The 12762-nt window shown below is 38.7% G+C and overlaps 1 protein-coding gene across 6 annotated transcripts in view; it reads right to left on the bottom strand.

The window, feature by feature from the left end:
• Positions 1 to 12762, bottom strand: part of TGFBR3 (transforming growth factor beta receptor 3) — a 128171-nt gene that overhangs the window by 13327 nt on the left and 102082 nt on the right. For all 6 annotated transcript variants that reach the window (XM_026057524.1, XM_026057525.1, XM_026057526.1 and 3 more), the window contains 7 exons: positions 12052 to 12241; positions 10570 to 10895; positions 9659 to 9808; positions 7692 to 7823; positions 7252 to 7434; positions 3825 to 4124; positions 2631 to 2751 (listed from right to left, as the gene is read on the bottom strand). In XM_026057524.1, the coding sequence (XP_025913309.1) occupies positions 2631 to 2751; positions 3825 to 4124; positions 7252 to 7434; positions 7692 to 7823; positions 9659 to 9808; positions 10570 to 10895; positions 12052 to 12241 (1402 nt within the window). The remainder of the gene's footprint in view (positions 1 to 2630; positions 2752 to 3824; positions 4125 to 7251; positions 7435 to 7691; positions 7824 to 9658; positions 9809 to 10569; positions 10896 to 12051; positions 12242 to 12762) is intronic.

The raw sequence follows: 12762 nt of genomic DNA, 5'->3' as shown, positions 1-12762 counted from the left end.
TCAAATTAAATGAAGCTGTAGAAATAAATTCTCATTTCCCATCAATATACAAGGCATATCCTTAAGCTACAGAGTATTGTCATTATGCCATTTTCTTCAGCGGAGCACTGCTATTTCTCACAAGGAGCAGAACTATCCCAGTGGTTCAAATATATATATACAGATTTAGTTGCCACTACTCTAGTAGTAATGAAAATTGTTGATAAATACTGTATTGGTTTCAGCTGGGGTAACTGGAAGTTTAAAAAAAATAAAGTCAAAGGCATGTTTGACTCCTTTTGGGTCAGGAAGAGTGGTTTCTGTTAGGCTGAAGTTGTCATGTAAAGACTGTATAACTAGATGTTAGAGTGAAGAGCAGCTTGATTAAAATGAAACTTTCATCTGACCCAGCAAATTAACAGTATATCAAGGCTTGTTTTTTTGTTCTAATCTTGGTAATGCATCCAGCTAGTGCAGCAGAACAGCAGATAGCTGGAGTCTCTACTTAAGAAAGGCTTTTCTGTGCCACAGGTGATCTGGGCCTCCCCCAGCTTATGTTCACAGCTTGTCAAGTACTCTAACCTGCTCTCACCAATTGCAGCACCATGGCAGACCCACCAATGCAAAGATTTACAGRCTCCAAAGCCACCTGCAGAAAGAATACACAGGATCTGAATGGCTTACAGCTACAGAACAAAACAACCTGCTGCTGAACTACTAAGTCCCACACTCAGAAGGGCTCCTCTTAGTTACAGTCTTACTTTCCACAGTATTCAGTGGAAAATTAGGAACCTACAGAGGAATCAGAGCCCAGATACTTGGACTCTGGTCTTAAATAGGTTGGTGATCTTGTCACAGGAACAAAGAGTCCTTAAGCCAGCTGTGTCATTTTTCTAAAGCTTTCAACACATGCTGGTAACACTTCAGAGCCTTTTAAAGTCCAGGTTCTAAGGTTTCCTATTTTTGAATGGTTACAACAACAGCTAGATAAAAAGACATTCATTAGAAACATTAGAAGATAAAAGCTTCACTCCCTCTGAAAAAGATGTAGATAAGAAAAGAGGTATTCAAAAACCCCTACAGAAATAAATGCACCTGAAGTGCAGCTAAAGGGAAAATTGCATAATCTTATTTTCCTCAAAGGTTTGCATAAAATATTAAAGCTCTTGCAAAGACAACCAAAAATCTCATGCATGAATAACTGCCCACTAAAAAACAAAAAACAAAACAAAACAAACAAAAACAGAAACCCCCTTCACACATATGGATAAGGAAGGTCAAAAAAGATCCCTATCTCAGTCTGTTTCTTCTTTTTCTTTCTATGACCTCGTATCTTGAGAAATTGTTTTATTTTTCCTTTTTTATCCTTCCCTTCTTTCTCAGAGCAAGAGGTTGAGAATCCCAGACTTGGCTTGCTCGGGTGCCATCCCAGCAGCAGGAGCAGGGGCTGCTACCAGCAGCAGCTGTGGGTACTGGCAGTAAAGGCAGCCACAGGACTTGGTGCAGCAAGAGCCTGCACACATGGGCAGCAGGTAACGTGCCTCTATCTTCTTGCCGTCATTCTCCTTTCATGCAGCCTGAGAGCTTTCAAACTAAGACCCTCTACCTATGTCATGCACTGCCATCCTGCATCACATTTCCTTGCCCTGTCTCATTATCCTCATCTGCTCCCCATTCTTCCCTCAGGCCTGGACCCAATTTCCTCTCTCAGCCTTTAACTCTTCAACCCGATATAATCGTTATGTCATCTGGCCCATGGTTTGCCTGCTCACAGACACTTTCTCCATAACTCAGGTTAGATTTACACACATGCAAGAGGTGCCGTGGAACACGCAGCAGCACTGTCTGGGGAGCCCTGTGCTGGACCAAAAGGATTCATGTTGCAAAAACAAATCATTTGAAGGGAACTAGGTGGACGGTCACTTGTACATCCTTTGCATACTGGTTTCCAAGCTTCTGTTCAGACTTTATGTATTGAAGAGACAGCAAGAGAGATCTGTCAGACAGCGGTCACTGCCCTACAACACTAAGGAACACCTTACACTTCTACAAAGCCACCCTCAATTTTTTTTCTCGAAGACTACATAATCAAACAAGCCCCACCAACATGGAGCTAAAATACCTTTATACATCTCATCTTTTTTTCTTAATGGTCTAATAAACTAATGAGTTGCTTTCTGGTGGCCACCCTTTGCTTTACAAACTTATCAGGCTTTAGTGTTCTCAATGCTTTTTAATTCCATTGTTGTTATTCCTACATATATATTTACCACCACAAAAAGGAATGATACAGCAGGGAGTAGATCACTGCCTTTCATCTCTGAGCAATAATAAATTGCTGGAAGCACTACTGCTGTATTCATACTTATCAAACTCATATTCTTGGGTAGCAGAGTATTTCTTTCTCAATGCCTAGGCAAAAACACTTTTTCAGAGATCAATAAAGAAGGTTAAGAAAATGGCAACCAACTACCAYGATGATTACTGCCAGGAAAGTCTAAATAAATAACATCTTACAAATGCATTAACACCATAAGATTATACAATTGCACATACTTGGAACACTCTTTTTTTACCTCATTTCAATGGGCTGCATGTTACATAATACAATATATATAACTTTATTAAGCAATTCGAGTGCATTTTCATACCTTCTGGTTTTACTTCATAAGTTATTACAGCGAGGGGCTTGGTGAAAGTTTTCTTGTTGTGCATCATGGCCAAGATCATATCCACATTGAGCGAGGTGCAAGCTTCATCAGGAGGAATGCACTGCAGGTGGAAAAAACAGCRTGTGAGGTCAGAGATTCACTCAAAATAAAACATCTATGATGTCTGCAGAATCAGCTGCACAGCTGCCTCATTATCAGTTTTATTAAATATTGCTTACCAAAGAGAGATAGGAGATTTGAATATTATCAGAATCTCCAAACAATCCCCGTGCAATATACTGGCAAAGGAAATTCTCAGCTGTGCTTCAGGACACAAACGTTGCCTTCATTAAGAATTCTCTAACCTTCATGAGAGTGTTATTATTGAATTTAAGTTGTGGTAATTATTTTATTTTAGGATAACAAAATAAAATGTCCATTTWAAAAAATCTGGTGGCCAATACTATAGCTACTAATAAATGCATTGTTCAATAATGACAAATCACCTTTAAAAATTACATTTTAAGGGTTATGTGCGTAAGTTCCCAAAAGTAAAAAAAAGTGCAGAAGTCTTAGAATGCATTCTTTAACAAAGAATTTACAGCCATTTCAACTAGTTATAAAGCAAAATTTGGCAATTTTCTTTCGTAACAATCAGATAGAAAATGTGAATTCTATTTAGATATATTAGAGCACTTCAGGACAGTAAATTTACTGTAAGAACACACAAGATGTATGGCACTGAAACGCAGCAAACAAATGCCAAATTTACTTATTTCTTTCCAAATTCTACTGAGACAGGTTAATCTCACAATTCCTAAAAGAATGATCAAAAACAATTGCAATATTATCTCAGCAGGCCTTTGAAAAATAAAGCTAACATTGTTTGTGCTAATGGTATGTGATATGAATAGCAAAGAAAAGTCTGAACCACTCGCATAATGAAAAGCAATTTCTATTTATCCCATGCAACCGCCTAATGAAAATTAAGTGGAAAATGTCTTGCAGTCAAATTGTACCATAACTCTTGCCTATTAAAATCTTGAGTCTAAAGATGCTCATTACATCAATTCAAATTAATGTAAAGTCTCAATAGAAGAACTAATACCTGAAATTGTTCACTCACTTAAAAGTTCAGATTAAAAAATTTTTTTTCACCTAAATCAGAAGTTTATACAGGAATAAATTACTGACCTTAGGCAATCCTTGAGTATCTTTGTCTTTATTTGTACACAAAGTCAGCTCACAATGAAAAAAGAGCAGTGAGATGTTGAATATTGGTTTAAACACAAAGCTAAATCTTTTTTTGTCCTTCTGTGCATGTGGTATTGGAAAGTTCAACTTCTCAGTGCTGTAGAATTTAACAGATTCATCTTTTGGACAAATGTTTTCTATAATGGTGTAATCAGACATTCTATCCGGATTTGAAAATGGGGAAACAAAGCATGTTTGAATGGCAAAGCCCAGGGATCTGTCAGCTTTAGTCACAGAAACCTGCATCGAAAAGAAAAAGGTGGTAAGACCTCAGAAATTACATCTTTAGTTCACAATTATTAAGCTGCTTTCCAGTCCCACTTCCAAACCCAACTGTTTTGAAGGCTAAATGTTAAGGCTAGACTGTTAAACTGAAAGACAGAAAATCTGTGGTTTCAAAACAAGCTACTGCTTAACAGCATAACCATGCACAAATACAGTCATCTCTTATCTTTTCAAAAACAGATGAAAAATTCAATCCAGATCAGGAATATTTAGTGAATGAATGCTACTACTGCCCGAAGGGGAAGGGGACAGTRTGGCTTCCCTTAAAAACATGCAGGTTATAATAGAACTCTACAAAAGTAAATTGCTAGTTACTAAGTCTTTGTATCTGTTTCAAACTTCGCTTCATGGGGGGAAAAAAAAGCAAGAGCAACACACAACAAAAACCCACCCCCAACCAACAGAGGAATGCAGAGGCAGAGTCGAGGTCATGGTCTGATGTGTGGGTGGCATTCCTGGACTGGGGGGGAGGAGGCAGACTACTAAAAAGCCGTCATCTTTTGTGCAATGATCCTTTTAGTTTATTACAAGTCTGAAACTCAAATACTTTTAAGAAAAGTAACTATGGCTGCAAATTTCCAGGCCACTGACGTTGTTCAGCTGAACTGGAATAGAGACAACAAATGCCCCAGAGTAATCAGGAAAAAAATTAAACAGATTTTGTAACAAATGAAGCATGCCCCTCTTAAGAGACAACAGCAGTGTTGTGCCCAACCATTAACACTGCATGATGAAAACAGAAATAATTTTCTTCTTAGAAAAAATGTGCCTTAAATATGTACCTAATCCAGATGTACTGCATAGATATTTAATGAAGAGGCTGCCAAATTTTCCTGTGGTCTACACAGACATTTTTGGATGCTATGAACTGTGTACAGAATAACAGCATTGCTCTTTTTTTCTCCTAAGTGAGCAGTAATCAAACTGGAAACAAAAAAGATGGTCTGAAGCATTTAAGCAAAGAGAGACCACCTTCTAAAAAGTACAGAAATAAAGAGTGATGAATGAAGATCAAGTCACAGATATTGACAGATAAACTGGTTGATGGTGTAAACTAGTTAAAGAAAGGGGATTATGGCCATGAGATTATGGCCTAAGTAATTTATTGATCAAAAAAGTAGATGTTTTAAGAACAAACGTAAAACAAACAAAAATACAACGTATCCTTTGTGTCAGTTAAAGATGGTATCACAGAAGTCTAGATCTGAGACAAATTTTCCACTGAAGAAGAAGAAGAAGAAATAGGGGAAAAAAAAGAAAGAAAACTTGTGCCAGGACAGGTGATGAAGAAATTAGAACATCTGTCTGAATAAACAGCTCCAGAACCAGACAAATCCAGGGGGTTTGGAGCCAGAGGGATTCATCCCAAAATGCTGAAGGAAGTAGCAGTTTTTGTCCAAATGAAAAAATCATGTGTTTTTTATAAACATATTCTTAACTGATTGTGACATACTTCATTTTTGCTTCAACTTTACTAAGTACTTTTTATTATAGCATTGTGTAAACTCTTTTAGGTAGAAGACAGGCAACTAAACATTTACAGAACACAAAATATACTACTGTCAACTAAAAGTCACATTTAAATACTGTTCCCAAATCTACTTGCTGTGATAAGAGTGTTAGAAATATGTAATCTCTCTAGAGACAACTTCACTGATGATACAGATTTCTTTTTAACTCTGAGGATATCATATGGGCAAAGCTCCTGTGATGTCTCTTATTATTGTTTAGTTGGTATTTTACTCACAAAAATGCAAAAGAAAATGAACAAAACCCCCAAACCATAGACTATGAAAGTCTATCTGCTATCTAAGAGCTCTGAAATGAACACAATAATTTTTTTAAAAGGCAGGAAGCAGAAAATGGCTCTAATGAAAGATAGTATAATAGGGCAGGATTGCGGACGGGGTAGGGGATGAGAAAGATCTGGAGCTCTGACGCCCCCATTCACACTTCTGCTTCCATCACACAATGTATCTTGGCACTGTGGAATATTACAGAGACTCAGAGAAACTCATTCAAAAATTACTGCGCATGATGAGTTCTCAGGATGAATCTTTATGATCTTTCTCTGTCCAGAAAAGCAGAAACCTTTTCACTGGATAGAAAATGAGAAAGAGCCATAACACACTGAAACAATGAAGAAAACTGCACTAGCGTCAAATAAGCCACTATACTTATCATGTGCAACGCAGGCTCACAAAAATAAACTAACTTGGGCATGCGAATCACGACACAGCACTATTTGAAGGACAATATACCCATTTGCCTGGCCTTACAAACCCATTGCTCACTACTCCTTGATTTTCCAATCCATAAACTGGTGATGATACTTCATTGCCAGTGTTGTATTTATTAATGACTACATTATTTGAAAAACGCAAAATTCTGTTCACATGATTATCTTGAGAAACACTGACTGCATTTTTCTGGTATTCTGCAGATTTCATCATGTACTTAGCACCACATGGAAATATTACCTAGTCTAAAATGCACCTAAAGTCAATGGTGCCTGTCTGTTGACTTTGTTGGGCTTTATCTAAGGTCCTTTGATCTCTTGTATGATAGCACACAGAAGTATTGTAGCAAGCATTGGTAGGTGGATCAAAGACAGACCAGAAGCTGTATTAACTTTGTAACCTGGGAACACTAGCATGTGCGAGGAAGATGCTTGTAATTGCTGCTTGCATGTCTACATCTTTCAGATGAGGTTCAGTTGTATTTCACAATAAAATTAACTCTTAACCTTATAAAAGTAATTGTTCATCAATGAATGCCAGCCGAGAGCAGAAGTTCAGAGACCACCTTAAAGTTCTGCCCTGAAAAGCCCATCTAGCAAGAATGACAGATTTACCTTGTAGTCCAATTCATCCATTCTACAGCAATCCTTTGGTTTTGCCCCAAAGCATCGTCCTGCTTCTTATCTCACAGTTTCCTTTTTCTGCAGCCACCAAAGAACATATCTGCTTGCTTAAGGCAACTGCATAGTGAGACCTTTCAGCTGATAAGCACAAACTTATCTCAGTTTGTATGGCCTTGAAAAATGTTTTCATTAATTTGAAAGCCTTTTTCAGTTATTTACCTCTACATATATTGGCCAATTCTCAGCAACAAAGAAGAGTCCTTGGGAGGGAGCAAGGAACAGATCTGTTTCGTACAGCTCCATGTTGAAGGTCACATTGGTGACGTGCGGTTCAGGAGGCCAGAACACAGAAGGATTAAAAAAGGCTCTATCGTCCTCCGGCTGGTGCAACGTGCAGTTAAACTGAAATGAACAAAACAATATAAAAACATCTGGAGTCAGGAACGGTAGCTGGATAAGGACACATTTGGAGTGTATAATATAGGCGCACTCACACTCCATCTACTTTGTGCAACTCTTCAACAGGGTCACAAGGAATAGAAGTGAGTGGAAAACAGTAAAAAGCAAATTAATTTCTAAATAATTAATCTAATTTCTATGGAGTGTGTATTACAACAGGCATTTCTCTRTTGCCAGGTGCAAAACCAAGAGTAACATACCGCTATTTCAGACCAGCTTGAGAAAGCAACATCTCCCTCATCAGCATCCCCTGGAAATCCATTATCACCTGATTCCATGTCGTCATCATCAAAGCCGCTACTTTCAGCTGGTGATGATGGTGGAATGACAATCTGCACAAAAGGTATCGCACACACACAAAATTAGGTGCTAACTCAGCACTCTCTCTTCACAGTTATCATCACCTTTCTTCAGAAAAATGCAAAGGCCTAAAGAAGGGAGTCAACTAACCAGATGGGAAAGGCATGTCTTAAACAGCCCTGTGTTGAGCAGTCAAGATATGTAGGTTATACGTAGAGAACACCCTTTTGTTTGTTTCCAGATGTCAGAACCACTAAGGCCATAAAAATGCTCCATACAATGCAAAGGCAGTCTGGGCGCTGGTATCTAAATGAGCATCCCAGCAGTCCCATTCTATTTCTGATATTTCTATAACCAACACGGATAAAAGAAATGGCTTTCTGAAGTGTTTTTTCACACCTTATAGCTTTCATTGATGCACTCAAGGAAAATCATTAAAAGTTTTAGGGTCATCAAAGGATTTTCCCTCTCTCTCTTTTTTTTCTTTTTAAGATAYACACCCCAAATCATCATACCCCTTCCTTTATTTTTCCCTTCTTGTTTTTCTCTGAATCTCTACTGGACTCCTTCACTTTTTTTTCCTCCTTTGTGCACCTCTCCTTTTCATATCTTCACCTGATATTCCCAGTTTTCTTTTTCCAGTGTTCTGCATTCTGCTTCTCTATATCCTGCAGTTCCCCAAGTGGTTCCCTCCCTTCCAAGACTTCACCTGTTTTCTTGAATGTAGAGCAATGGCTAAAAAGTGACATATACACTCTTTGGCAATCCTCTGTATGATGTTTATATATTAGCAATGATGCTCCCCAAATTCTGAAAGACACCATACAAGATTCTGAGTTTAAGTGAGTAACCAAGACTCTTAAAGGACCTGATGAAAAAAGGGGAAAAGAGGAGGCAAATACCAGTTTTGGTCTAGGCTATAAYACAATATAGGAACAATGACAGTATTTAGCTCCAGCCATATACTATTGTGTAGTTTGGGGATGTTTCAATCCAGGGCTTTGATACGGGTCTGTTTCTAAAGTCAGGTGCTACAGACTTGCCAGTATGGAATGGTTTTAGCCAGGCAGGTTTGGATCAGATTGCCTTAGCTGTGTTTGGGTTGGACTGTAGACTTTCCTTCATTTGACAAGCTTATGTCTATGTGCTGAAAAGCGCAGCAAGAGAAACATGTCATTGCTTCCCAATCCTGCTTAGCCACAAGGCATTCAAGTTCCTAAGCGGGGCCAGTCTGGCCGCAGTCTCTTAGAATCTCAGTGGGCTCCTTACTTCATTGCATCATCCCTTACATACAAGTACTCAGAGGCCCTTCCCCACATACATGAGCTGACAGCAAATACGAATCCAAAATACAAAACAGAAGCATGTACAGATAATGCCTTTTCCTCACATTTTGAAAGCCTTTTTCATCCACAATTATAATAGAAAAATATTCTCCTGAAATAATTTAGCACATGAATTAAATCATATTGCTCTGTGAAATCACAAATCTTTGTTCCTATCCCACCTTTCAGCTGTGTAGTACTGCTYAGGTGCAGATACAGCAAAGCTGCGTAAGGAAAGCAGGTGCAACTTCTCTGAGAACGGTTCAGCTGGTCCCCAAAGTGCAGCCATGCCATTTTGTAAAACTGTATGACTCCATCTCCTCCTATTTTCTTTCGGATACTGTCCAACCATAGGAGCACACTGAAGGTGCAACCTTCATACATCCTTGAATACAGGGACTGTAGCTGCAACTAGGTTTGAGCTAGAGAGGAAAAGATCAAGATACCTCCTTTTTGCTAAGACTACAGCCAAGTACAATGGCTTCCTTGTCCCACTATGACGTGCAGCAGAAAAGAAAGGCTGCTCTTTGTAAAATACTCACAGAGTTAAAATAAACAATCTTGTCCAAGATATATGCTGTCCGAGTCCCACATTTGTTCGGCAAAGATTCCAAAATGAAATGGGTACCATTCATCTTGGCTTTGCAAGAGTGATCCAGCAGTGAGAGTTCTGTCCTTGTGTAGCCATTAGCCTGAAACAAAGATGCTTTGTAAGTGGCTGGAACCTCAGCTGAAGTACAGTTGTGTTAGACTATTRTGCGAAGTGCAACTTCGAATACTTTTTATGACTACTGGTAAGAGGAAGTGAAGTTCATTGTACTGAGATCTAGGGAAGGTCAATCTCAAAATGCGCATGGCAGAGAGAAGATAAATGTAACATGGAACACAGAAAACAACAGGCTCATTATTAGTCTACTGACTTAAGCTCTGCTTCATCTAAAATGAGCTAAAAAAGCTTTACTCTGTATCAGGCTCTCTTCCACAATGCAAATGGGCACAAGCAACCTTTCAGCTGGTAGCTAGTGAAGATGAAGAAAATACCATATAATGGATGAAGTGGACCACATAGTTCCGCCCTCTAGCTTTCTGTTCCCTTAGCTGTCTCTTCACAGATTTATTCAGGTCTTACACAGCTATCAAAAGCAGGAGCTTTGGAGATTAAAAACTCACACTGATGGTTGAGTGCAGTAGTTTTTGACAGAACTAACCCTGCAAACCTTTTATCAGAAATACCTCTACAAACTAGTGGATTGCTGGGAAGAGGGAAAATGACCCAGAACTCTGGCAAAGAGTATCTATAGCATAGTCTCCACTTCAAAATGAATTTTTTGGGGGGGAGGGRGGGAGGGAGGAGGTGGCTGTAAATCTTAGAATGTTCATTTTCCACTCAAAATACATTTTAAATGGTTTATCAAAAGCCTACCCAAGTTTGAGAATAAGAGATCACACTAACCTGCAGAGAGTCTCTTTCTACAGCTACTGTCACTACTTTGTCATCACACTTTATGGATAGACCTACATCAGCACTACCCTGAACCTCTTCAGGTTCTTTATGTTTTGGGAGGGAATGCTCAAAGTCATGGTCTATTAACGTGTCTGCTGAATCTCTGGATGGGAAGATTCCTTCTCCCACTGTGCCATGTCTTCCTCTGTTAATGTGAAAAGGAAAAGCCAGGCCATCACTTAATGCAGGATTCTTTGGGGCAGGCAGGGGGCTAGCATCCAGCAATTCTGTCAGCTCTGGAGGAAGGGAATGGACTTCTTCATCATTCATCTCTTCTAAAAACAGAAAAAAATTGTATTAGGTTATTAGATCCTTTCCCAAAGGTATTCAGAACAGGAACACTTCCCATCCCAGAAAGCAAGCTCTTGAAGGACATCAAAAGCAGCATCTTTGTACTTTTCAGGTAACTAGGCACAATTCCTGCACTAAGGGTTTAGTTGTTACCAAGGCATCTAATCTTGGCATATTTTTTCCCTGCTACAAATCTGTCTCACTAAGAACTGAAAACTACCTTTGAAGAGTGGGCCTCATTATACACAAAAAGGCAACCACAAAGGTAAAGGAAACATCACAACCAGCAAATGCACTATTTTAGTGCTGCTGAGATAGAGTAAGTTCAAATCATCAGCAAAATTCTTCTATTACCTGCCAGCACAAATTCAGTCAACTCCACTATTGTGGAAGTACTTACATAACTGGAGTGAAGTTAACATCAGAGTTAACTTCATCATGAGTAAATGAGAACAGTATTTATCCCCTAGCTTATAAACAGTACTGCTCAGTATCGAAATCTCAACCTCTGGCCCAAGCAGATAATTATCTGGAACCCATAAGAGCGCAACTGATAAAATGAACGTGATTATAAGCTTTGTCAAAACAGCTAAACAATGTTCTCAGTGGTCCACACTCAGAATTAGTGCAAAAAGAGATGCAACTCCACTGGCTTCAACGTATCAGGACATCTTTACGTCAGCAATGACGCTGGCCAAATAATTTTTTTTATGATTGTATTTATTCCATTTGCTCAGACTTTTCTGGTGAGCTGTTTTTGTCTGTAAACAATTTAAATGTTTATTTAATTGAATTAAGGAAACACTGTTCATATTTTTGAAAGCCAAAGATGGATTTATTAACCAATAAAATATCCAGTCACTGAAGTCCTTTAATTCCAGGGAATACTGAGTATGGTCAGCTATAATGGCTTCCGAGCTGGACAAAGTGTAACTGTTTAATTCCACCAACATTTCACAAACAAATAACACAATTTGCCTAGAATTTTCTAATCAAAAAGCCACAGATATTTTTGGTAATTGGGAGGTATCAGCATCCTTGATAACGAGCAATGAAGGTAACACAATCCTCAAGGACAAAACCTCAAAATTGAGGTTTATATATATTTTCTGTATGATAGAAGTCTATCTTCAAACTTACCTGTATCTTCAAGTTGTAGATGGAACCGATTAGCAACGGGGGCTTTTGTGTAGGAAGTAACTGGGCTATAGTTATGCTCATAAGCCCACTTGATCAAACTCTCATGTGACGAGGGAATATCAGGTATTACTGATTTACTCATAGTCATGGATCGTTCTGTTTCTTTTCCAAAACCAATACTATTTGATGTCTGCAAACAAAGGAGAAAAAAACTGGTTCATGATTTACCATTTAAGGATTTTTAAAATGGAACAGTGACACTGATGGCACATGGTTTGCTGACAAATTTTACTCTGCAGAGTAAACAGCAGACAGATCATCTGGGAAATGAACTCTGCCACCTCAGACACAAAACTGCTGCACACATGCAGCAAAACATGCCCCTTCTCTTCCCCCTCCTTCCAGCCTCTGACGGGCTCAGGCTGTACTGGAGTAAAATAAACCAAGGCAGTCAGAAACTGTCAGTTCCTAAATGAGACAAAGACGTATTTATGGCCATTACTGTAGTGCCACATTTTTTGTAAAACTGTGCATTGAAGTGAATTCTGAGTTCCAAGACAACTGATTTTTCAAATGTCCTCCCTCATTTCTTTGGTCAGTTTAGGGTATAACTTTAGTTACATCTGGGAAAACCTTTGCTCAAACTAGCATTACTGAAAAGGGCAGTAGGACCCAATTCATGAAGTGGAGCGGATTCCAGTTAACACTTTA

The sequence above is a fragment of the Apteryx rowi genome, unplaced genomic scaffold (assembly GCF_003343035.1).
Source record: "Apteryx rowi isolate R43461 unplaced genomic scaffold, aptRow1 scaffold_14, whole genome shotgun sequence".
In the NCBI taxonomy this organism is placed as follows: domain Eukaryota; kingdom Metazoa; phylum Chordata; class Aves; order Apterygiformes; family Apterygidae; genus Apteryx; species Apteryx rowi.
This window is presented reverse-complemented; position numbering and strand designations above follow the sequence as displayed.